Source organism: Calonectris borealis, chromosome 3, assembly GCF_964195595.1.
Source record: "Calonectris borealis chromosome 3, bCalBor7.hap1.2, whole genome shotgun sequence".
NCBI lineage: Eukaryota > Metazoa > Chordata > Aves > Procellariiformes > Procellariidae > Calonectris > Calonectris borealis.
In genome coordinates this window covers 127,155,983-127,183,759 of record NC_134314.1, presented here as the reverse complement: position 1 = coordinate 127,183,759, position 27,777 = coordinate 127,155,983, and the positions used below count along the sequence as shown (strand labels likewise).

Sequence of the window (27,777 nt, the reverse complement as noted above, 5' to 3'; positions counted from 1 at the left end):
CCCACAATGCAGTACTGAAAATGCTGCCGTACACGGGGCAAATAGTGAGAATAAAGAGAAATATATTACAACATACAGCAATTAAATGCAAAAAGCGTAAGAGTTGGAGGTTTTGCTTCTAATTCAGCTTGTACCCTTTGTTGCTCTGCATTCTAACAACAGCCTGGCGGGGCTGAGATGTCTTACAACATGTGCTAACGCTATCGAAGCAAATCTAGATGAGCTGCGTGTGCCGCCACCTGACAACTGAGTCACTCCGTGTAGCCGAGGCAGCGGAGTCGCTTCAGCAAGCCCACGTGGTTACATCTGCAGTGTGTCATAATGCAGCATATGCAGCACGCACCCGCAGCACGGCGCAGCAATATTATTACTTTGCAATAAAATACTAATTTATTCTGTAAAGTATGAAATGAAGGATTTTGTGCATAAGTGTGTATTTCGTAACGAATCCTCCCTTGCTTCTTGAGCTCAGCATCCTGATTAGCCTGGTGATTGTGAACATGAAATCTACAATGCAGTTTAATTACACGTTCTATGTTTGAAGTATCATTTACTTTTTATATTAATGAATGTCACATAATAATCTTTAACTGATACATGAGATGCTGTGGTGGTTCATTATGTTATAGCAGTAGAAATTATCTGGGCCTAACATGAATTTTGTTACTAGTTTCTTATTAATACCGCTATTCTTTTACTCCCACACCTAGCTGAGAAAAAATTTCCCTTGTTGACAGAGTACCAGCAGTATCCATGAGAGGTCACTCTAGCCAGAGGGATGCTTAGCTGCGACAGATTCACTACCACCTGAACAATCAAGCAGTGTTTGTGCACTCAATTAAGAGCTTGGACGAAAGTTCTCTTAACTTGGAAAAGTCAGATTTTAAAACAGTTATGTAAACTGGTGGCAAGATTTAGACATCTCTCAGATGGATCATCATAGGAAGGAAGTCGAGTCAAGTATGGCAGCCAGGATATTGAAAGGCGAGGAACACCACCATCCTCGCTGCGACAGAAAAAATGAGAGAAGTTCCTGTGGGAAGATCGAGATCTCTGCAATGGTGGTAATCATTTTAAATTGATCACTGAGATTCCATGAAAAGATTACGGAAAGACAGCTCCAAATGCACGTCTGGGTAAAGGCTGGCAGCAAGCCCCCAGGGATCAGGTCTCCCATCAGGTCTGGGGACCCTTCAGGCAGGAGGTACGGCAGAGAGCTGGCAATGCAGAGGTGCGATGGGCTCGACCAGGCTGCTTCGGAGGCCGGCTGGCTCTCTGCGGGCCACACCGTTTGCTCTGTGCCTCTGGGCTCCGAGCAGGGATGAGCGCGGTAGACTGAGACAGATGGTTTTTATCGATCCGCTGTACTGGCAGTCCTGGACTGCACTTAGAGATGCAGCAAAACAAACGTGTTATGGCTGGTCAGAAGGGCTTTCTCTCCAGGCTAGGATTTGACAGAATATGGTATGTCTGGTCGTTCAGAAATGAGCTTGCTTTGCATGTGAGGATGGAAAAGACGCGATTTTTTCTTTTCTTTTTTTCCCCCTAACACAGTTTCTGGTCAGATCCTAGCATGTCATCAATGCAAATCAGTATTTCCGCCCACAAGGAATAAGAGCTTAAAGCCAATTCCTCTCTTATTGTTTTGTGGTTAAATTGTAAAATCACTGAGAGGCATCAATCAGGATTGGATTAATGTAATGCCAGGCAACAAACAGAACGAGATCACAGTTCCTGCTTCTGATCCCTCCCCCCAAGTTCTTATAGATTTTATATAATTTGAAACATTACTTACAGCTCAAATAACAGGTACCAATGTTGAAATGCCAATTAATATGCCATGTCTGTGCATCTGCTGTACATTCATCCATAAAAATATGAGTTATAAATGGTATTTTGTGTAGCAAAGATCTGGGACATAACACAGATGTTTCTGGGAGGGAAGATCTCCGTGTTCATTGTTAATCACAGCTCTTAGATATGTATAGAGTGGGCAGGATATATCACAGAGGATTGCAGTTAATTTGAGATGTGCGGCTTTTTGGCATCTTCTATACAAGGCATGCTTTAAAACAAACAAGCAAACAAAACAACAACAAAAACCCACAAAAAAAAAACCCAAACCCTTCAAAAACCCCAGCAGCAGTGAATGGTCCCTTCGGCAGAGAGTGTGTGTGATAACTGTCATTCAGGTACTACTCTTACAAGATGCTATATTATTTACATTTAAAACAAAAGAAGAAATAAACGTCATGGGATATACATTCTAGGCTAGGCTAACGGGCTCCTTGCCACAAGGAGGAGGGAAAATGGTGGTGCTATTGCAAATTTTTATGTATTTTTTAATTATGTTCTTAAATATATTTTAAAGTGTTGATTTTTACAAGAGTTATGTTAAATTGGAAATACATTCAGACTACTCTTTTTTGAACATAAACACCCTTTTTTACTGAGCTTCACACCCTCCCAGCCTTCCTCATATTTGTGATACTGAGGACTCCAGAATTCCATTAATGTTTTTTACAGCCGCCAATCTAAAATAAAGCTTATGTTATTAGGCCTCTATCTCAAGGATTGCATTCAGTTAGATTTATACCCAGTATTAACACTAAAAAAGAAAACGTGAAAGCATCAGCGATATTTGTTGTACTGACAATGAACGGTAGGTTGCAGTATTGAGGAACATTTTTAGCAACGTGATAGCTCCTAGTAGGAAAGTAATTTTTTTTTTTTAATTATTTGGAAAAAAAATACACAAACTCACCATAAAAGGTAATTCACTCACCAAAAAAAAAATCAGAAAATCCTTGAGAGTACAGATTATAGGAAAATAAGCAAAAATGAACTTGTAGATGCACATGTTTAGTTTTAAGGTTTTTCTTTAAGGTTTTTTGGGATGTTGGTTCATGATTAGTGTACTTCATTGCTACAATAATGATAATGATTTATAACAAATAATTTTTTCTAAAACTGAGGATATATTTTTAGTAAAACAATGGCTATTGTTTAATGCCCCCAGACTTTGACCGTACTAAATATCACAAATAAAAAAAATATGCCAAGGTTTTACTGAAGGATGAAATACAAAGTTCAACTTGACCGCTGTTGCTCACCAAAAGGTGACAGCCGTACAAGCAGAGACTTGAAGCTAGTTTTTTGTTTGTCCTTCTTGAGTAGGTGAAAAGCCTATTTGTCATATGTATTAATTTTTTAATGAGGATTCTAGAATGTAACAAAAAAATCATAAAAAAGAATCTAAGATCACATGGAAGTTATTCCATTGAATAATACTGAGATGAGAAAGGATAAGGAATTCATAATTCCTTGGAAGCCTTATTAGGTACCCACACCCACTAGTTGACAAAACAATTTTCCACGTTCTGATGTTTCAGAGCAGACAGAACTAAAATAATGAGATTGAAGCTGTTTCGTAGCTACATGGAGATACTTCACCCAGGTTTCCAGCAGAAGTGGGTTTGTGGGTAACACAACACACAGCTTCTTTAAAGCTATTCTTGCTCCTGCCCTTTTGAGGCTACATAGAGAGTAGGAATATACAAGAATGTGAGAGGTTATATCGCGTTTCTCTTCTAGGAGAAAAAAGCTCCTGCCGACACGTAGACCACTGTGGCGGCATCATCAGTGGGGCCACCCAAGTCCCTTCTGTGACCCGACGGAGAGAGGTGAGCTTCCAAGTCAACAAAACGCTAGCTGTATTCTATTAGCAGGTTTTTGGTGACAGAAGGAAAGTAACACTAAGAGAATAGTGTAAATCATTACCCACGTGCTGGGTAACGAAAACACTAGCATAGCATACCTCATGGACAATGCCATGGGTGACAAAATGTTATATCTATGTCCAGACTCTGTTATCTTGAATTAATGCCTGAAGTGCAAATATTGTTTCCTAATTACAATGTAGCTTAGTAGTTTGACGTGCAGAGATAATATATCATCTTATTATTAATGCTGTTGATCCTAGAAAGCTTTCGGGACAAGCTTTATTGGACAGAAACTTGTGCTCAATATTAAACTATTTGCTCTTAAGACAAGAAACATTAACTTGGTTATTCAGGGTCATCACAAGGTTCTTCCAAGAATAAATTTTGTAACAAAACATAAGAAAATAGAAGAAAACGAAGTATCTTAAACCCTCAAGAGTTTCTTTATGATAAAAGTTAAATACATTTTCATTATTTTAAACACATTTTCTAAACAGTTACCTGAAAGGAGGTGGGAGAGAGGGTTGATTTAGCAATTACATATTACTGAAATTTTCAAAGCCCCTAAGTTTTTTTTTATCTAAACAAGTGGGAGATAGTCACAAAGGCACTCATGAAAATGCTACACCCTATATGAATTTGAAATATTTTAAATAGCTTTTAAAAGCATTCAAATTGCATTTAACGTGAGTAAATAACAGCGTTACAGGTCTTTGCAACTACCTTCCTCGAGGACCTCTGGAGGAGAGGGTATTTTTACACAGGTGTACCACGCGTTCTGTCCTGAAGACCTGGCCTGATACCAAAGGGAAATTAATTCAAGGCGAAGGACTTGTCCCACAGGTTTTAAACCGCAGAGATCAGCACACAGGCATAAATATATTTGCTGTTTTTTATTTGCTGGTTCAGTTATCATTCCCGTTGAAAAGGGCTTTTGTAGTAAGGGATTGCGTGCTGGGCAACAGCAAACAATTATTTTAATGGCTGTGTATGTTTGGACAACACAAGGTGTGCATTTTGGTGTGTGACTGCTAAGATTTGCCAGGTTAACTGCTGGAAAAACAATCGAATGCAGTAAAAAGCTGACTGCAAAGAAAGGATCAGCTGATTTTGTAGTATCTTCATTTTTCTAAGTTCCTGTGGGACTTTCGGGTACAATTATGAACGGGAAAAGCGGGAAGATGGTTTTCATTGTGTAAATTTGCATATGCCTGTGCGGCAAGCCACGACATCTGGGGGGAGGGCTGGGGTGAACTTGTATTCAACAGTTGACGCTCTTTTTCAGGTTGCCGATAGAAATACATGGATGAGGCAACCCACGCTGTGACGACAAATGAATTTCAGGGTAGCAAGTCCAACCTTGGCTGAGGGCCGCCTCAGAGCCAGCCGGCACCGCGCCCTCAAAAGGGCGGGAAGCGCCGCGGGCGGCCGTTGGGCGGCGCGCGCCAGCCCAGCTCGCGCCGCGGCCGTTGCACCACGGCCCCCGCCGCAGAGCCGTCACCACAGCAACCGCCCGCCGCGTCGCCCGCGTCGCCGCAGGGTACCCTGGGAGTTGTAGTCGCGCCCCCCTGCCCGCCGTCTCCCGACCGCGCGGCGGGCGGCGGCCCGCCAGAACTCGCTTCCCCATGAGGCGCCGCGGGGGCCGGGGCGGGGGCGGGACGGCTGAGCGCCGCCGTTCCCAGCCAAAGCCGGTCTCCACAGGCGCTGAGGGAGCGCCGTCCCTTCGCACCGCCGCCTGCCGCCTCCGCTCGCCTCCGGTGCGCACGGGGAAGAAGGGGCGGCCGTTGTCGGGTGGCGCGGGAGCCCCTGCTCCCCCAAACTCCACCTCGCTGAGGGGGGAACGTGCCTCCGCCCCTCGCACACGCCCAGGGTGCCGTCCCCCCGGCGGCGCCGGGCGGGGGGAGAGGGCAGTGCCCGGCCCTAAGGCGCCGGGGGCAGGTCCGCTGTCCGCGGGGGGCCGCCCGGCTCGCCCGCCCCGGCGGGGACGTTGCTCCGGCGGCTGGCGAGCCTGGCTGCCGGGCAGCGCCAGGCTGACCGCGATAGGGACTGCTGGCCTGGGGGCCGTGAGAGGCGATACTCCCTCTGGAGACTGTTGCTCTGGGTGTGATACCAGGTTTTACTCTAAGGTTTGCTTCAAGCGTGGAGCGTAATTCATTGAGGGCGGGTTGTATCGCTTGCGGGTTGTATTGCCTGTGTCCCGGGGACGCCGGGGAGTATTGCCGGCGCTGTGAGCGTGTGTGTAAGCCGGTATCAACACGCTGCCCTTCAGTTTGGGCAGATAGCGAAGGTGAGGCGTGTTGTGTGGGGGAAGGTAAAGGGGTTAGCCTTGTAGCGGGTAGTTTATTCGTCCCTTCCATCTGGCGCTGTGCTCTATGAATGAGTTTGGTTTTGCTCTTCTGATTTTAGCATTCTCTTCCCTGCAGTTGTGGACGAGTTTCTGGAGGGTTGGGTTTAGTCTCTTCTTGAGTAATACTATAAAGTGGTGGATGTCTTATCACAAACAACATGCAGCAACCACGCTCGACTGATAATGACAATACAAATCTTGTCTTAAAAAAAGCAGAAGGGAAGCAAGGAATTCCTTGGGAATATCATTGAAAAGGATGACAATAAATAAAAACACAAGCCCCTGCTACTTCATGGCAAATTGGAGTGGTTTGTGACTGATAAATGGGAACAAAAAATTGTTTTAATTACATAGTTGCTGTAGACTCCAAAAGGAGGAAGTTTTGGGTTGCTGGGGGATAAGGAAAGATGGGGTAATATTACCGTGTTTATGCTGGGTGTTGTATACGAATCCTCTCTTTCAATAGTATTCATATGAAGATTCAGAGCATTGGATCCTCCTGAAAAGGCTTACAAGACCCTAAACCACTCAGAACTGCCACAGCATGGATCCAAACTGAGCTCCCCCCTCCCCATCAAAGTAGTCCCTTTGCATTTTAAATACACATGCATTCTGCAATTGAAAAACATGGTTTGGTTTTTTCTCTCTTTCAGTTTTGACCCAAAGATAGATATCTTGAAAAGAAGAGCACCCAGGAAGCTTTTTGCAGGAAGCCAAGAGGGTGCAATACGGGAGATGCAGCAGGGAGCCTTGGGCAGGTGGTGGTGGTGACGCACAGAAGTTACTTTGCCTTCTGAAAGAAAAAGCCCCGTCTGCTGCTTATGTAGGTGTGTTTTTGTGATCTGCCTTCTCCCCCAAGAAGTTGCCTGGGTCACGCAGCGGCGGGGAAGCAGCAGCTGCTCGTCCTGGGCGGCAGCAGCAGCAGATTATGGTGGCAGCGCGGCGGTGAGAGCGGCGGCGGCAGCAGACCTGATCCGCGAATGTGTTTTCCATTTAAGATCGTCGCTCAAAAGTGCCACCTGAAGCTTCGGCAGCTGTGCAGGGACTGCTAACGTTTTAAAGAGGAAAACCCCGAAGGGGGAAGGAGTTAAGGGAAGGAGGGGCAGCGCTAGGTTTTGTGTGTGCTTGGGGGGAGAGGGGATTGGTTATCATGGCGGATCGGACAGCTCCTAGATGCCAGCTCCGTCTGGAGTGGGTTTATGGGTACAGGGGTCACCAGTGCCGCAACAACCTGTACTACACGGCAGGCAAAGAGGTGGTTTACTTCGTGGCTGGAGTCGGCGTGGTTTATAACACCAGAGAGCACAGCCAGAAATTCTTCCTCGGGCACAACGATGATATTATCAGGTAAGGGGGCTGACTCCTCTGGTGGTGGGGTGGGGTGGGGTTTAAAGGGAGGGGAGGAGAATGTAGGGCTGGCAGGATACCCCCTCCTTGCGTCTTACGGCTCAGCTCCTACCTGTCGTTTTAAAGCAGCTCAGATATGTTACCAGCAGTCTAGGTGAAAGCTGGGTTTCTAGATACTGTTGATTATTATTATTTTTGTAGCAAAGCTTCAAAATGTTGCTATAATAACAGAGAAGGTAAGTTTTTCTATTGCACTGCACCAAAAGCAAAGCAGTTTGTTTCAGTATGGAAATGCACTGGGAAGATCCTAGTGCAACAGTGCTGCAAAATCGTGGATCCAGCACCTTAATCTTTCTAGTGCTGGGACCCTAGCTCACTGATTCTGATGTCTTGTAGAAGGCAGGTGTAGCTCTCCTTACACTCAGCAAATTCCAGCACGAGAGTGCCATAAATCTGGCACATAGGTCAAAATAATCTCTTTCTTTTTTTTTTTTAATCATCTGGAAAATTTCACTCAAAATCAAGTGTTTAGCTGTTTGTACTTCAGCCAAAAAATCCCAAGCGTGCTGGTGCAAGATGGCTACAGAAGCACAGGTCTTGCTCCTGGTCTGACCAATTTTTTTGCCTCTTTCTTTCAAATACTGTCTAAGAAGTGGGTTTAATTGATGCTGTTGTCTTATAGAAATATTAATTTTACTGCACCTCACAAAATAAAAATGTGGTTACAGGGTTCAAGGTAGCCTTTTAAAAAAATCTGTCCAAAAAACAGAAATTTACATCAGTAAACTAGAAAATTCTGTATACTATTTTATGACAGAAATCTGAACCTCGGATATCCTTTTGAAGGATGTTGCATGGTAATGACACTCCTCTGCGCACAGCTAACTGCTGCCCTCCCTATTCACCTAATTCAGCATGAATGAAGCTTGTTCTTGATGATGTGAAACCAGAATAGTCCCAGGTGACTCATGGTGCAGTAGCACTGTGGAAACATCTGCTGAAGTCAGAGTTTTGACACTCGGTAGCAAAGTCACATAGTTGCCATATAATCATTCTGGAGCCTTGTTTACAGAAAAGCATGCACTTTTCCCAGTGAGAGCTTTTGGCTGCTGCTTATCCTAGTAGCATTCTTCTCCTCCCCTTTATAATGCATTAAAGCAGTAGCATTTCATGAAGTATGGTGGATGTGCATAAAAGTTTATTCTGGTTTCAAAGGTATTAATCAATTCCAAAAGGCTGTTTAAATAGCCACTTGGCTGCTCGGGTCCTTCAGAGAAGAATGAGTATTTTAGATGCATCTGCAGTATCATGAAATTAAAGTTTTCCTTGTTGTATGGACATAAATTTTGATACTCTATGGAATGTGAAGTGTAATCCATGTACAGAGTTGTATATTTCTGACCTTTTCTAAGTTTGAATTCTCATTAAATACTAGAAATATAATTTGTCAAGACGCAACTACGTATCTACATATATCCACTGGTTTTTGGTTGGACAGTGATGCTTTGGTTCTCTCTTTTTTTGTTTTTTTTTTTTTTTTTTTCCCAATATTCCATCAGCTGAGGAAAAAATGTCCCGGTTATTATACTTGACAAAACCTCCCTCCCAAAACCAATTGTATTGTACAACTTTTGTGCCTTTTATTTTAAGACATCTCATATTAGGAGACTGCTTTTGGCAGTGTCACATTTAGAATGTACAATGGGAATGAAAGAATGTGAGTGTCTGGTATTCATATTTTGACGCTGCCTATGCCTGTTCTACTCTTTAAAGAAAACTTGCAACCACTTGTTCAAATTAGCAGGTGTTTTGAGGGACTCGCTGTATGTCCAACTAATGCTTTGGAAAGATGAGTTTTGTTTCTGATCTGCAACAGGATCAGAATTCTGTAGGACGACTACAGTTTCAACAAAGGATGAAACATTTGCACCTAGAAAGCATGAGTAGGACCCAAATAACAGTTAATTTCAACTTTTAGTGGCCAAGAAAAGTTGTTGTCACATGCAGTTTAAGGAAGTAGAGAATCTCCAAAATGCTGCTAGAATATTCTATTGTTTGCACCTGGTAATGGTTACCTCCTTTGCTTTTGATGCACTTTGCAGTCCTTATTGATATAATATCCCGTCACTGTAAGTACTTTTAAGTAGATGGTTCCTGTGTGGTTATCACTGATGTGGCTAATAAATGCAGGAATTTAAGTTCTCACATTTTAGGCTTCACAGCTATCATGCAATTGAGATGAATGGGATGAATGTACTTATCCAATTTTTCTGGGTTTTTTTGGTATTTACTTGCCTGAGACCAGATTCTAAGCAGCAGTGCATACATTTGCAGTCCAACAGGTTGTAATTTCTAAAGAGATTGGAAACACAATTTAAAAAAAAAAAACTTGCAGATTTTGGAAAATGCTGTGAAATCATTAAGACTGGAAGACCTTGAAGTGGGAAGATGTGCTGCTTTGGAGGATTGCCATTAGCTCCTTCTGTGTTGAAAGGTTTCAGTGAATACTATTTTGTGGAAAAAAAAATGGATGAACCCGTGAATCGGAAGGTTGAGAACCTGCGCATTACCTTGGAGTATTTATTAAAGTCATGAAAGTGGATATTTGTCCCTGGTGGAAAGGCCGCATGCTTGAAAGTGTATGTTTATTGTATTTTCACAAGTTTGATAGTCCTGCCTCTTGCTTTGTATCAAGATAACGCATTTGGACATAATTTAGTTTGGGCTAAAGTAGACCAGACTGTATCGAATTAATGGAGGAATGACTTTTTTTTTCAGATTCATATTTGAAAAATAAGTTCTGTTTGTATAAGGAACTTAACATACTGCACTTGGCTAATAAGGTAGATGTTCAGAGTATGAACAGGCAAGCTCTGAAGTGTTTTGTTTTCTGTGCAAAGCCACTACAAGGTGCTGTGCTTCCAAGCTCTTCCTCCTTTTAAATTCATGATGAGATGAGGACCTGAACTACCTGATTTAACTTTGAAGTGAGCCTTGCTTTGTGGAGGGGCTGGACTGGGTAACCTCCAGAGCTCTCCTCCTTACCCAGAGTATTCTCTGATTCTTTTGTTACTTCCAGTCGTATAATATAGTTCTTCTTGCATGTTATTTAGTTGTGGAATAGTTAATACTATTGATTAACATGTACTGTCATTATAAAAGAGGATCAACACACAGTTGAAATGGATAGCATTGGTTTTGGTCTCTGAAGACTACTGGTACATTTTGTTTGGAGACTAAAAAGACATGCCATTTATGAAGTTTACTTTACAGTCAAAGACCATAAAATACACCCTATTCTTCTCCTTCCCTCTTCTTTTAAAAAAAAGAAAGCTTTGATTATTACACACAGCCTAGCAGCTCAGGGGTGGTGAAGGTCAGCACACTCCTCCTCTCTCTGAGGTGTGAGCCCTACGGTGTACCCTAAGGTCTGTGTTGCAGACCACAGAGCAATCATGAAGCGTCTCGCACAGTAGCTCCACATTTGATTGTTCTTGAATTGTTCTTGATCTAGCTGAAGCATCGTAGCTAATGTGTAATAGCTATGTAAAAGCATAGCTATTGCAACATTTTAATGCAGAAAGTGTCATGTAGACCTATCATTACACACATAACTTGCTCTCATTGAATTCAGTCATTTGTGCTTTGCGGGATTAGGTTTCAGAAGCTGTCATATTAACATGTGGGGATTGTTTTCCTTCTTGAGTAATTTAAAAGTGGGTTTTTGCAGCAGCTCATTGTAATGGCTGTAAGTTAATGTAGTAATGAGGATCTTGCAATCCATACAGCGTCACTGCCTTCAACAACATTCATGCAAGTGTAGGATTTATGTTTAGTATAACCACTTGCAAGACCAGATCATTAGTTTTGACAGTAATTGAACACTTTCAAAAGAACAGAAGGTTTTCTTACTTTTATATTGTGCATTACTTGTATAACAGCGAGCAATTAGATAACCTCTCTTTTTTCTCTTGATGAAATGTTGAATGGAGGCAGTTCTTTCCTACGATTTTTCTGCAATTTATGCATGTGAAATCTGCAGTTTATGCACGTGAAAGCCAAAAAAGCTTGACACAGAAAACAGCAAAAATAAAAATATAACCAGTTGAAATACTTCTCAATGTAATTTAAAATACAATTGATTTTATTTATTTTTATAGAATTCATTGTAAACAGAGGTTCCTAACCTTGAGAAATTTTTCCGATGGTGTAGTAATAAAGTTGTTATGACTCCCTGTTCTTGTATTTCCAAGAGTTTCTGCAGTATTGAACGGTTTTCCTGAATGTGTCAAAACTTACCGGGAGAACACCTCTGACAGCATATTGAAGACTTCACCTGCACTTTTTATATCCCCCAGTTTGCTGTGTTATCTGATACGCTGTAGCATTTGCAAAAGCACATTTTCCATTCCAATTGCCTTCAAGCAAGTCAGCTGTGAGGCAGAGTGCCACAAGAGACTGCTCCCTTTCCGGGGTCTCTCTGCAGTGTTTGCTGCCCGGGCATGGTGCCTGGAACGCCAGCCTCTTATCTATGGATACCAAAGCATGATGTTTATGTAAGGCTGCTTACAACGTAATAGTAATGTCGGATTTATCAGAATGTTGCTGTAAGTGTGCTGGTGTGTGTTCCACTCTCCTGACAGATTGAGATTAAAAATGCAGATGTGCCAGTGGTGATGAGATTCACTGGGCTGCGCGAGTGACTAGAGGCCTGGTTTCTTCTTTAGAGGCATCGTTTCAGGAGACAGGATGCGTATTGGAACATGACTGCACGTTTTCTTGTCTTTCTGCAGTTGGGAGAAAAGAAATATGATGCTTGAAGCAATGTCATATGTTGTTGACTGTAGTAAATGTAATTTTGGAATAAGGAAATTGATGGCAGAGGTATGCAAATCAAAACCTCAGAGTTAAAATATCTAAATTGTTCTTTAATATTTTTATTTTAAATTAATGTATTATAATAATGTTTCTGTTTATAGGGTGGTGCTTATTTGAAGTGATCTAAAAAACTTTAAATTTATGCGTAGTTGCCACCATTTGGATGGTAAGTGACAGCACTTGTTTGCTATGGGGTGATGTTAAAGTTACTTTATAACTGTGGTTATTTCTTATCATAAGTGCACGGAAGACTGTACTGTCTGTAGCTTGTGCTAAACCTTGACTTTAGTCACAGAAGGTGCACGTGCAGTTCTGCTGAAATATAGTGACTTAAAAGATAGCAAAGTATCAATGAAGCCATCCGAGATTTTCAGCAACAGAAATTCCAGAGCTGTTTCTTATGGAAGTGCTATGCATGTTCCTATGCAAAGCCATTAAAACTCAGAAGACGTGACTTTGGAACAGTTAGGGTGAAGCAGAATCTGAGATCTGTGTATACTAAGGTGCTTTGGGACTGTTTGAGACAGTAGGTTGTTAAAGGAGTTTCATATTAAAGAGATTAATCCCCCATAAAAACTCATCTAATCAGCTTATTGCTTCTTTTGCTTTCAATCTCAAAAAAAAAAAAGGGAAAATGCCATTTATTTCATGAAGTTCTGGTGGCCACTCTTTTCACTGTGCTTGATTGCTGTGCTGCATTTAGATTTTAAGTCTTTACTGGGGCATGAGCTGCTATAAATATTTGTTTCTTAAATATCCATATTAATGCATCAGATGTGTTGGAATATATAGTTACAGTGTCTTATTGAATGTGATTTTAAAATACACAGCTCAGTTAAAAGTCTAGAGAAACTCAGTAGGCATTTGTAGCAATATGTCTATGAGAATGCTGTCATTTAACTGCAGTATTTAAACAGACCAGTCTGTATACATCCCAGCAATATGTCAGATATGGTAGCAGAAGAATAAGTAAGATTTATTGCTTGTCCAGGCACAGCTCGCTTGCTTGTTTGGACAAGTGAAAAGATGTTCATTATTAAAAATCACAAGTGGAGTTTTGAGTGTTTAAATCATCAAATTGATTTAATTCGTTTTCAAAATGGAACAGAAAGAAACATGTCCAACAAAATAGGAAGCACTTGTATTCCTCTGCAGAAAATGTTTGGATCTTTATTATGTTTTTATCTTTTCACAGCTGAAAAAAAGACAAGTGTTTTAAGTCTGTATCAGCTAGTATACTACATTTTGTTATTGGATTTGTGTGAAGCAACTCATTATCACACAGAATTGAGTATCCAGCTTTTTAAGAATCAAGGTTTTGGTATGTTTTAGTCTTATATTGGAATTTTGCAGTTAGAGATTTCTCCGTCACATTATTTTACCTTTTTCCCCAACTGCTTACAGTATCTTAAATTTTAAAAAATTAAACTAGCCTTTTTTTTTTTTTTTTTTACATTTGCTCTGCATTAACTTTCTGCAACTCTTTTACTTGTTTTATTGTATTTCAATTTGATTTAAGGTGACTAGGAATCATCAGGTAGTGGTGCGTAATTGCTGTTTAACAGGATGAAAACTCTTAGAAAATGCATTGATATGAGTAACCTTAATTTCAAATTATCTTTTTAGAAGGATGGGGAGGGGAACTTATGGGACAGTTTGTATTACCATTTTCTACTATAAAACTTCCTGCAAAAGTATACAAATTCCAATTTTTACAAAAGTTTATAAACTGCATCTTGTAGGACAGAAGAGATCAATGAACTATTGATCTCCATGAACTATTATTCCTGTCTTTCTTACTGACTAAATGGATGTCAGATAGATTTATCTAAGCAATTTCCAGATACTTATGTTCTTTCTTCTAAGTCTTGATTAGGTTTTTGCAGTAAGAATCACATCTTTTTTTTAACACTTAATGGAAAAATAATGTGTATTTCAGCAATTAGTATTAAAAATTCATACTTTTGCCCGTGATCACTTGTTCATAACTGGATATCTCAAGAAAGAATTGTGTCTGGTAGGGGCTACAAATGTCCTTCCAACATTTTCACCACACAAACTGGCAACTGAGACTTTTCGGATGAGGAGGTGCAAGTTGCTGTACTCCGTGCTTCGGGCTTTTCCTCAAGGGCACAAGGGCTGCGCTTCCTTTGGTGAAAATGGAAGAGGGAGGTTTTTAGTTTTGTACTGCATTGCAGAAGAAAGCTCCCCTGCCTATTTGAGAGTAGAGGCAGGGTTTTCAGCTTGATGGAGATTACTGTTAATTTAAAAAAAAAAAGTCTTGGGCGAGAGGGGACTGCAGCAATATTTGTAGCAATGCTTCTGATATATCTCTCTAGAAGGACAAACTGCTGGAACAGTTTTCAGGTACCATAAATACTTCTATGAATTATCCTCGATGACTTTAGTACTAGGCTTGCGCCCAGTATCCATATGCTTTCTACGGCTCGAGGTGCTTGAATGCTTCTCTGCAAAAGTAGGCGGGGTTTTAAGGTCTTTAAAAGAGCATTCTGCTTGCTTGCCTACTGCTCAGGTTTTTAGGAACCTTGATAAACAGCAAAAATGATGACTTTTTTTTCCATTTAAAGACTCTTCTTTGGAATGGCAGCTTGTTTTTCATGAGCTGCATTTCTACCCCAAGAATATTTAGTTGCCTGGAATTTCTATCTAACAGATGTGTTGAATTTAAATTCTTCTTTAGAGGTGGTATTTACAACAGACTTGGAGGGAGACCTCCAAAGCTTTAGGTAGGCCTGAACTTAAGGCCAAGTGTAGACCATATGTTCATGTCTGTCTTGAAGACCAACCCAAGAGATCTCTAAAGGAAACATCATTCAACCTGCTGCATCTTCAGGGACAGTGACACTGGATGCATCCAGGGAAGAACATCACAGTGCTTTTGTCTGGGGTGGTCATTGGTATTGCAGGGAAAGGGTTATATGGATTCTGCAAATATACTGGGAATAAAAGTTACCGGTTTAGTTTTCACATCATTTCTACCTTACATTCTGAACAAAATTGTGCAAGTTGTTAAGAACAACTTAATAATGGTGTATTACTCAAACGAAACCAGGGGGCATTGCTCTTTGTGTGACTTTGCATAGTGGTGATGTTCTGGGTTGTACGTTTGCTTTTGCAACCTCTTGAGTTTTTCGCACTTACCAGACACGACTAACAGCACAGTGAATCAGCTCAGCAGTCAGAGATGGGCTTGGTGATTCCAAATTTCCATAAGTACACATTCCGATTTCAGAATTATTGCTGGTGTTTGGCATGTACTAATGTGGTCTTCATATAAAATATATCAAGTTTCTTTAAACAGTACGATGAACTTTGGTACCCTGTATCTTATTGATATAATTTCTGTTGATGCTGGCATTGAAGTCTGTTCGTTCTTTTGTGACAGATGGATTGAAATACACTGGAACTATGATAATAAAATAGAATACAAAATAAACTATACTCTGAGAGAGATAGAGCAACCCCTTTATTTTGGTTGCCTAACGCTCCTTGTTACAAAAGATTTTACTGAATTTTTGTTGGGAATTTTGAATGCCTTCATTATTTTTAGCAGACCTGAATGTTCAAGGGATAATCCTACATGAAAGTTGCTCGCTAGTAATACAGTTTATATATAGTCATACTAATATTGATGCATCCACATCAAAATTGGGCGTGTACTTATGCAAAACATCTGCTTCCTCGTCCTCAGAAATTGTCTTCCATATGCAGAGATAAAAATTGCAGGTGACATTTACTCTTATACTGTCTTCAGTAGTAACTTATTACTTGCAAATATTAATTGCAAAACAAGGGTATTTATAACAGTTTCGGGCAAGATGAGCTGAACTTCTGAAGAATTCAGGATAGAGTGTAATGTTTCCCTCCTTTCTTTTTTTAAAAAAAGAAATGTTTTTTATTCTAGAAATTATTCAGTTAACTATAGTAAAAAAAGACCATAAAATATGCCTTGAGTTTATTACAACTCTACTTGCAATTAAGGTTAGAGCATTTTTTCCTTTCACCCTGACTAGTGGGACCATACTTTCCTTCTTCTATGTATCTTAAGCCATATTTAACAAAAGGTTAGTCACAGTCAGCTTCTGTCTGACCAGAAAACATATGTTAAAAGTAAATTTCCTTAATTTTTTCTTTTATATCTCTAGTTTTTTAATATTATTCATAAGGTACCTAAAGGAATTTTTGGCTTAGTTCTCCAAATGCTGGAATCTATGATTAGGTAAAAGTTGGGCTTTCTCTTCAGCCTTCTGTCTGGCAGAGTATGAGAAAGGTGATTACGTATATGTGACAAGTTCCACTAATAGGACCAACTCTTTGGCCCTGTTTACACTGGTGTTGGATGCGGACTAGTGTGGCTGAATTCAAACAAGATCGCAGCAGTAGGTCTATAGCAGATTCCTGATTCCTCTAGGATTCTGAGATTACTTTCTCATCTCTTTAGAAATTACGTATTATTTTAAACACCCACTGAAATGCTGTTCAGTGAAACTCCTCTTTCCATTAGCCGTAAAGCAAGTTTGTAATATGCAGTTATGCTCCTGGTCCAAGCTCTTATGCACTCACAGTGATTTACCTGTGGGTAAATCTATGGGCTGGCTCTACTGCTTCTAGAAGTTTGCAATTTTTTTAAAATATGTGGCTAAAGGAGGAGGCCACAAATGTCTAAAAGGGTATTATATTGAGTCTTTAGGAAAGCTGTCTATTGTTGAAGGAGCTATTTTAGAACTTTTGCTTGTCAGGCTGAAGAAGTTTGTCTAGTTATATCTGGGAATTAGATATAACCATCTCAGTTTGACAAGCTGCTTTTGGGATGGGCAGTTCTGTGGTGTATTCCTTGTAAGACTGCTTATAACGCAACCCCTCCTTCCCAAGAGGTAAATAATGTAAATGCCTTTTGCCAGAGAGTTCTCTGCTGGTTGGTTAAGTATCTGGAGGTGGCCTTACAGTAAATGTACCTCTGTTTCCCCCGTGTCGGTGCACCTTCACAGGCTGCAGATAGGGCTGGCTATATAAATAGCAGCTGTAGTCCTTTTCTGTGGCGTAAGAACGTAACGGTATGGTACAGATGAGGATCTAACCCAGAATTACTAGTATCAGACTAATCTTGAAGACATACTCTAGTTTCGGTCTGTAGTGGCTATTTTACGTCTTAATCCAGGAAACAGATTTTAAAGAATTGCACCTGAACTGTGTGGTTGCATTTTACAAAAGGTACTTAAAGCAGGTAGCCCCCTAAAATCACAAACAGGAATGTTGCTTTCTCTTTTTAGATGCATGTTAGTTTAACATAACACCGTAGGTCTGGCAGGTAAGTGTCATTCATTGGGTAAACAAGTAATAATTCATTAAACATTTAAAAAAATGCGCAACAGAGAACTTCATTACCTAGTAATAGGTACACGTGTTCCTGAAGTGATATGTTTTCACCACAGATTTTACCAGAACTTGTTTCAAGTAATGCTGTTTCAGGGAACCTGCTAGATGCATCTGCTTGAATATAACGACCTGGAAGAAATACAAGTGGATTGCGCACTGAAGTTTAACATAGACATGACATCTATCGTGGTGGAAAGTTTGCTTACCCAAAAGCTTGCTCAGATTCTTCCTGGATATTTTTAGAAGATTAAGATTATTGGACATGGGCTCAGGAGACGAAAGTTTTTGCTCTTTGAGACTTGAAAAGATTTTTGGCTGTTTAATGTTGTTAAATAATGGTGTTAAAGAAATGTCACTATGCTTTTTTTTTTTCTTTTATGCATGGCGCTTTCTCTCTCTATTTCCCGTGCTGCTTCATTGAATGAATTGTTTTCTATACCACATGTCATGCTATTCAAAATTTAATTAAAACTGGGGGGACACATGACTTCTTTTGGATATGGGACTCTTTTGCATGTAGAATTTTGTATATAAACTACATCACAGATCTCAAATGAAAATAAATATTTCAAATTAATTTCAAATGAAAATTTGGCATTTCATATTGTGACAAAATTTTAACAAAGAATCAATTTAAATCAGTAGAGCTAATTCTCTTTATTTCCCTTCTATCAAGTGGAGGGAGAACAGCTTCTTCAGAAACTTGCACGTCTGTGTGAGGCTCATGTCTCTTCTACCCACTTCAGAGGAGCCTCCTTCTCTCTGCCAAAAAGAAGCTGGGAGGTGGTAAGGCTCGCTAGACTAAAGCTGGACTTCATGAACATTGCTGAAGTCCGATGTTAGCCACAGGAGTTTTTGGTATCCTTCCTTCTTCTTTGTATATACACTAAAAAGTTTTGCAATGATAGCTTAAGAAATGAGTCATGGTGTTGCCTGAGTAGGCTGAGGTTCTTTGGGAGCAAATTGGGGGGGAAAAGCAGTCTGTATGATGTATTGTTTGAGATATGACCACTATACAAGTGACCTCGGGATGAAGAGAAAATGGGCTAGGAGCACTAAAGAGGATAGTTAAGATTATTAAGTGGATAGCCAGTAATGAAGTGGCTATCAAGCAGTTTGTATCCATTTCCTACGCATCAACGTGTAAACTTTACCTCTGGATATTGTTAAATTGGCCTAGTAGCCAATAAATAGGCCTGATAGCCTACTGTATTCATAAAAAGTTTTGATGATTAAGGTGAAGAACAACAAAGTGATTTTGGAATAAGGCTTATGTGTTAGCCGTAATTAGTTTCTGTGCTTTGCTACCTTCTGAACAGCACGCTGATCCCATGACTTTTTCTGACTTGAAGAATATTATACAACTATTGCTTTGTTCCAAGTGAAACTTGCTTAATCTACCCAATAACAAAATGTTTGCAGTGCATTGTCAGCAGTTCAGAAGAGTTCTTCTAAGAAGCAGCTGTGCAGGTGCTAAATACTTTATTTCGAACTGGAAACAAGAGCAAGCTGCTTGTAGGTCATACTACAGATCTGTGTAAATAGGTTTGATATTTACAATCTTGGTCTTCTAAACATTGACTTTCTTTTTGTCTTGGTGTGAGGTTGGTGCAGTCGAGACAGTGACAGTGAAAGCTGATGTTTGAGAAAGAGGCAGTAGCTGCAAAGTATGTTAAAGAGTAGACCTCTACTGGCAATAGAGGCTTGGAAAAGCTGATTTAGCTGTAATTGCCACATTTAAAAATATATTATTTTGTAACTTGAGACTAGTCAGGATGACTAGTGTGTAAGATGCGTGCATTTATTATGGGTGGTGGTAAATCATTACTCTGAATCCAGCTAAAAGTGTGAAAGCTTTTACATTTCTGCTATAAAATGTATTTTGAGAAATAGATGAAAAAAGGTAGTATAGTTTAACCCACGCTATATAACGATAGCCATCGAATGAAGATAGCTAGATTAATCCATGCAATTATCCTCCATAGCCTCTAGTTTAAACTTATACAATGGATCGGTGAAGGTACTTTATTCCTTGCTAAGGTAGATTTCAGTAGGTCTTTAAAACTTATATACACCTTTCTAAATTAAGGATAGTAATCCTAAGTTCATTTGGCTAATTGTTTGGGTTTTTTTTTTTAGTTACCATACATGCTAATATTTCTGGTTGAGTGAAATTATTAATACAGAAATAGAACTAAGATGAGAAAATGTTCAGGGACCTCCGTCATAAATCCCTGTACAGTGAAGGACAAAATTAAAAGACAGTAATAAAGCATGTGCATGCACACACAAAGAGTAAATATTGTTTCAAGAAAAACTGAGGTGTTAAAGAATTTTGCTATGATGAACTCCAGATACGGACATTTCAATGAAATTTGCTTTTAATTAAATCCCTTAAATTCTATCGAAAGATAGAATGGGATCAAAACGTGATGTTTTTTATTTTTTGCTGTGCGCAAAATGTATTGGGCTGTGTCTGGAATTTTACCCAGCCAACTAAAAGGGAGATTTTAATTATTGGAAGGAGTATGGAGACACTGAATAATCATAGTTGCTTTCTATTTAATTGAGTAGCATTTATATCCCTGTTCACTTCATAACACAGTTTTTGGACTATTCTGATATTCCTATAGCTTATAGATTGCAAGCTACTTAGCTGCTCTTGTACAATGCTGCTTCCATTAATTATATTTTAGCTGAAGATGAACTGCTAACGAAATCACTTTCAATACTAAAACGTTTCTCTTATGACTAATGTCCTAGCCTGTATGGCAGCCTAAAATTACTTACTGTCTTTTAAAAATTATTCTTTTATCCTTTTAAATTGTCCTGATATCTTTTTTAAAATTACCTTTCATAAATTCAAGTCCTCCCTGGCAGAACACTAATAGTTTTATCAAAAAAGCAATTTTATAAATCATTACTAACCTAAGAAAATAGATATAAAATAATTTCTTCCTTTGAGATAGAACTTAGCCAAGACCTTAAGAGTTTTTGAGGGGTTTGCACTTTTTGTTTGTTTTGTTTTCATATTTACTTTTCTTTGGGCTTCTATCAAATTTTCAGATTTGTAAATTTTATTCTTTTTCTCCGTGTAAGATGATTAATTTCTTAGAGAGAGAAATAAAATACAGTATGAAAAAAATATCATATTACTTTAGTTTTGTTTGCAGAGTGAGTGGAGCGCATACTACTAGCTATGCTGATGGAGGTCTCGTGCTGATTTTTGGCTACTCACCTCCAAGGCATCACCACTGTATTACAAAGCTGGGAGGGAGGCAAGAAGAGTTGTTATAAGCAGCCAGCAGTATCATTATGGTAGAATTTATGGAAGATAATTCCTCTCTTCATGTAGCAAGAAAATACAGAAGTTGATAAATGCTGGAACTGTCTTAAGGCTCTTAGCAGAATATGACCTATTGTTTTATTGCCTGCTGTGTAGATGTGGAGAAGAATTCTAGAATAATAAATCTTCAAAAGCACATATGGCAAAAGCCTACAGTTTTCAACTCTTGCACCAAACTAGTTATGCCACTGTATGTTTTAACAATTTTTATTGCATTATAGATTAATGAATTACCAGAGAAATTATAAATAATAATATCATGCATTGTACAGAAAATCTATGGCTTGCATTAATAATAAATGCCAGGAATGGGATAAGTTTTTGGAGAGCTTGTCCATTGTATTTTTTAGCTTAGATTTATACTGAAGAATTAGGTATGATACATTTTTTTGTAATAGGTGTCTAGCACGGATGCAGTTTCATTCTCAAAATTCTTTCATGGAGAGAGGATATTTTTCTCAGGAAACCTATAAGAGAATAGAAGAGCAAGTAGATACCTGAACTGTATACAAGGACACATGAAATCTTCTTTAAAAGCTTGTATTTTTTTAAAGCTCTGAAACTAATTAATATTTTAAATCATAAAGCAGAGGCTTGTTTCTTTATAGCCCTGCACACAATTAAGTCCGTTGCTATTTCACGCTCCTGGCTGTCTGCCATCGTATGGTTAAATCTGCAAGTCTGCTAAACCAAACTGAATGCAGTTGATAGCTCATTTTATTGAAATGGCACTCCCCTAATCTTAAATTGGGTTTATGCTCAAATATTCTGTTCAGTTTTAGCCTCCGAGTATCGTATGAGCGATTAGCAAAACCCACTTTCTCTGTGTAAGGGGAGAGTGTAACGCTTTGTCTACTGAGGCAGAAGTAAATAGAAAAGGTGGTATGAAGAGGAAGATGTATTTTGTTCTTCAGATGAACCTGGCAGTTGTGGTGTGAAGCCTGCTTTCTCTCCTACTGTGATGTAGAAGGCAAAAACCCCTACAACATCCATGATACCATAAGCTAGAGAAAAAACGGAGTATTAGAAAATGACAAGCAGTAAACCAGATTATAACTGCCTGAAACGACATGCTGCCAGGCAGTTACATAATTGCATGAAACTTCAGTCTCCACCGCAGTACTGAACCGAAAATACAGCAAAAAGGTCTCCGATGAGACCTGCTCTCTCAGATTTCACAGAAAGCAGAACACCAGGTTCAGAGTCTCTGCTTTGAATAGTTTGCTAAGAAATCAAGAGAAAAAGAGAAATAATAATAGGCAAGAGAATGACTCATAGTGCTTACATAAAACGTCATAATTCCATGTTTGTTTATATAACTCCTAGTATTAGTCTCACAAAAAAAAAAGTTTAAAAGGCATTCTTTGGATAACTGTAATCTCTCTCAAATGCAGCATTTCATGGATTTTGGCGGTGGATTTTGGTAATAACTTTACAACACCTGCTCTTTCATGTTTGTGTCTGTGACTGGCTGCACATCCAATAAAACACAGGTAGAATTAATTACTGTGGATAATTAATAACTGTATATTGCATAGATACATGTGTTTTGAATAATAGAAGGGATCCTATATTATGACGCAGCTTAGTGCGGCCAGTTCTACTGAAGGAAAAATAAGCTGAAGCAGTTTGTGAATATCTTTTCAAAATATATGATCAGTCATTTACCAGAACATGAAGGTTAATGAACATTTCCGATGACACTCTGGTTCCTCAGCTATTTAATACTGAAAACTTTATCTACTGTTGCTTATGTAAAATATTAATTTAATTACATGTGATTACTTTTTATTTGAAACTTACTGTATTTACATTTTATAACAATTCCTTTTAAGCAACCATAAAGCAATCTTGTCAATATTACTTAACTCAGGATAAGTTAATACCAAGTCAAATTGTGCACGTAGCCTGTGGGCTTTGAACAGCGTGTCAAGTATTTGCATAGTTTCTTTCAGTTATCTAGCTTAGGTGTTACTTGAGAAACTAAAGCCAGGAGCCTAAGTTAATTCAGTTGTCAAAGGCAAACTGTTTCTAGGCAGGCAATCAAACCTCTTCTAAATTGGTTGCCTAAAATAACCTTAAGTAGGGGTACTGAAAGATTTCCCTTCATATGTTTTTTCCAACTATCCATCTTGTAGCCAGCACAGAAGTGTAGTTATCTGATTCAAAGAACATGCTAAATTTCCAAACTCCGTCTTCGTTCTTTGCTATTTCTCTTATCTTTCTGTAGATTTATCACAGACATAATTTGCTTTTCAGCTATCATGATGTCTCTGTGGGCACTACCTTATGTGCTAACATATGAATTGGTCTGTTAACACAGATGGATCATTTAAAAAGTTTGGAAGTAAATTAATCTTCAATGTCTAAAATTTCTAGAAAATGCTTGGATTTCCAGGACTTATTTGTATGCTATGATTAATCATGGCATGGTGTTAAGAGAACTAAGATGTATATCTTTAAGTGTAAAATACTAACATGAGAAATGTAAAAATCTTTCCACTTTTCCAAAATCTTTACAATTTACTAATGTAACTTTGCTGAAACTTTTTATACAAATTTCTGTGATTCAGTGGACGTTGCACCTGGCTCTGAATTGCATGATTTTGATATTGATGATGAAGCTTGTCTCTTTTAAAACATCAGCATGAGATGTCATTCAAATTAGACTGTGTCAGTGATGAACATGACAATTGCAAGAGATGCTAGGGGTCCTGGTATATATAAAGACTCCTGGTTTAACTGTAATATGTTACATAGCTCTTCATGTGTTTGCTAGCAGTGATAGCACTGACTCTATCTGCATGTGACCTCTGCTGTTCTTGGAGTAGACTGGTTAGACTGAGTTCAAAACCAGTGAAAAAGACTTCAAGTTGTATAAATCGGCATACTAGGTTTTGGGTGAGGAAAAAGAGATTCACTTTCCAAAATCTGGGGAATGTGTGAGTGTGACTAGTCATGTGAGGAAATCTTAGATCTACATAGAAGATGTGTGACAGCTATTTATTTTTGTAAATGTCTATCTTAAGAATATTTTAAATCTGATCAGATAGTATTTTTCTCTAGAGTTGGCATAATGTGAGATATAATATGATTTTTCTGTAAGGGAGCTGAGAACAGTGTCCATTTATCTGAGCAAGGAATATTTTGGCACTTGTGTCTACATCAGTATAATTTTACAGTTCTATTTCAGTTAACTGTTAGACCTGGTGATGGGTCATAAGATAATTTAAATTAGGAATAACCATGGTATTTTGTTTTTCAGCGGAGGACAGATTCAATCAAGTATGAATATACTGCTGTTAAATAAGACAGCTCTTTAGGATGCACTGTTTCTTGCTGTATTAAATAGTTATTTGATGGAATTATTCTGAATGTGCTCTGTATACAGTGTATTGCATTTCACGTTTTCCCTGTGGTATCTGTTATTTTTCATTTTGAATCTATGGGACTCCCTACTGCCTAGAGATAAATGTTCTTTTACCTTGTCATTTAGTTTGGTATGAATTACTTTATACATGATGACAGTTAAATGCACTGCGCAGATTTTTTTCTGCCTTCTTCCTCCCTATCAGATATTACTATTTAATCAGCAAAACCCCCTCGAAAGGGAGCGTTTTCTGCAGCTGTCACAGGGTACTACCAGTTGAGCTATGGTTTCTGCGTACTGATCCACCTCAGTCTTTTGTCAGGATTGTGTTCTGTTCTTTTAATATTTTTTTAATATATATACACACAGACAAATGTATATATTGTATATATATGTATATATCTAAACTTATTATATAATTATGTAGAATTATAGAATGCATAGATATATAAAATATAATATATGTATTTGGCTTTCAAATGAATTGTTGACTAAATGTTTTACATAAATTTTCAGTATTAAAAAAAGCCCCACACCTCTATTCCATGTTACAACATCTTGTGTGCTTTGGATTTTATGGACGATTGATCTGATCACAGCACAGTCTTGTGCAATTGTGAGTTAGCTCTAGATAAACAGGAATATGTCTCTCCCGGTAAGATGTGTGTTCATACAGCAACAAATTTGGGAATGAGCCTCCCTGCAGCTTTCCAAAAAGTCCATTTCACCGTAATTTCATATCAATAGTATTGGAATTCTTGACAATGAAATTAGACTGATTGTGGCCACCCCTGGATTATTCCTTTAACTTCTGGACACTTTCTCTTCTGTTCTGGTGGTTGTAGCGATGGGTGATGCTATCCTTCATTCAGTTTATGAATGTACTGGACTTAAACCCAAAATGGCCAAGCAGTTGGAACTAAATACGGATGTTCAATATTGGCAAATCTGAGATTTTTCTGAGTTGTGACAGAATTTTAGGCTCCTGGGAAACGTTACCACTAAAAAAAATAAGCTCTTGGATTGTGACAGAAGGGGGTTTTTTTTGCACTGGTGTGTGATATAAATATAAAAAAAAAAAGTGATAGTCACAATCATGGTTTGTTCTTTGTGGTTTGATTTACTCGCTTTATAACAACATGTCCAAATCTAGTTTATTGGTAATAGCATATTACCAATAAATCACAAGCAGAAGAGCTTCACTGTATTTCAACATAAATTTAAGGCACGAGCATAAGACATTACATTCTGCTCAGAAGATCATGAGGATTCCTAGCTCCTGTTTCTTTCTGAAGACAGATCATGGCATTTCACGTGTCATTGCCAGTTATCTTCTGTGCTGATCATTCCTGTGGCAATGTTAGCATACTCTTTCTAACACGTTATATTTCAGTTGTTCCTCTGGCTCCCTTCAGTGAGTTAGCTACAACTAGTTTCTCGTTACCTTTGGCATCCACCAACCCAAATGGAATAGCTTCGATGGAACTGAAAACAAAGTACGTTTGTCTCTCTCCTATTGTGTTCTTGGATTGCTCACTGACGTGGGACTTCCCAGACTCAGTTGTTCATGTGCCAACATATTTTACCTATCTTACATTGAAAATTTTAGCTTATGTCTTTGATCAGCTGTTTCAGAAACCAGTAAAAAACCCCTGAGGTATTTAGTTCATAGAAGTTGGCAGCATATCATAAGTTTTGAACATAATTTTGTTGTTAGACACTTAATCTTTATTTTTCTTAATTAGAATCTTCATTTATATTTTAAAGTATACTTCTCTTGATTTAATAATTTTTCCTTTTTTCTCAAATTTATTATACTTCTTACACTGTTGTAGAAAGAAAGCTCAGCTGACACAGTGAATAAAACCGAGTACTTCTGGCTAGCCTTTAGGGAGATGACTTCATAGTTACCAAGCAAACTCCCACGCAGCTGCAACAATCTGCTTTGACTGATGACCCCAGAGTCACCTCCCTAAAGGCTGGCTAAAGGTCTCCTCTACACTAGCTCAGGGACATTCTTTGACTAGTATGGGGAAAGTTTCCTTGCTGTCTTATTTTCTCTTAATTCTGTACGGCTTGCATCCTTTTTTTTTTTTGTGTTCTATTTTCACTCTTCTGTGTTAATCTAGATATTTATGTTATAGTTCCTTTCAGTCAACACAAGATGATACCCCTCAGTAAAACAATAATTTGTTATGAATCTGCATTGTTTCACCAAATCTGCAAGAGTTGGATGCTGATTTACACAGCTAAGAGTATTTATTTCTCTAAAATGAGGTGCAGTTGATTGTAACCTTTCAACACGAGGAGTACTGTTGGGTCAAGGGACAACTGACTAGTTCTTTACTTCTAAATAAAATAGTGAAGGTATTTGGATCTCCAGCCTTGAGAACAAAGAGCATGGTACAACTTGCATCCACACACCTGCCTGGTTTTCTTCCTCAAAAGGGGGTGACAGCATCCAGGTCATAGGAAATGTCCATGCCATGTTTTGTCTTCCAAACCTTGTCCTGAGCCAAAACTGCTGCTACTTCAATAACATAGATGATAGTGGGTCAGTGTTGAATCCGTGTTCTGGAGTGGTTTCTTTGCTAGTATAGACATATCTATTAACATAGTTTACGCTGAGGGCTTAGCAATTAAATATCCAACTCTAAATTACAAAAGTCAGTCAGGAAATTGCTAACAAATGTATCTGAGAATTTGAAGACCCTCTCTTGTTGGAATGCTAGGGTGATAGCAGATTCACATCAGACCACAGTACTAGAGATCCTGGAGGTATGACAAGCCAAGATGGATACAGGACTGACAATCAGCCACTCCAAAACTCGGTCACTTGTAGAAGCTCTCAGGATCACACTATGCGTCTCCATGTTTTCACATTTGTAGAAGTAGGTAAAATAAAGCCCATCAGAGTGTAATAATTTCCCTTTCTCTTCTTCTCTGCTCTCATATGAACTTAATACAAATATCAGTATCTCTGAACATAATTTCCTTTGAAAGTTGCTTGCGTGCGGTTCTATTATGCAGATTTCCGGGAAAGATGACTTTCCCAGAGGAGTGTTGCGAGAAACTATGGGCATTAATCTCTTCCGCGCTTCGGTGGCTGAACTGTTTTGTCCCAACTATCTAGGCTGGTATAAAACACAAAGAAGTAATGAAACATCTTCCCTATTTGTTAGTATTTTTATTTTCTATACATTTCCATAGTCTCTTGCAGTTTCAATATATGTTGCTTATATTCAGTTGTGCATCAGAAACTAGTGAAATGTTTACCTTGTTTATCAATAGAAGTGATTCTCCTGAAGAAGGGACTTTGGTTTTTTTAAGACTTGTTTCCAAAATACTCAACTGAAACCTAAGAGAGATC

At 38.8% G+C, this 27,777-nt stretch overlaps 1 protein-coding gene across 1 annotated transcript in view; it reads left to right on the top strand.

Moving 5' to 3' along the window:
- Positions 1-6,722: 6,722 nt before the first annotated feature.
- EML6 (EMAP like 6) overlaps positions 6,723-27,777 on the top strand; it is a 119,684-nt gene continuing 98,629 nt past the window's right edge. The window contains exon 1 of the mRNA XM_075147809.1: positions 6,723-7,416. Coding sequence (XP_075003910.1) covers positions 7,220-7,416 — 197 coding nt within the window. The 5' untranslated portion in view covers positions 6,723-7,219. The remainder of the gene's footprint in view (positions 7,417-27,777) is intronic.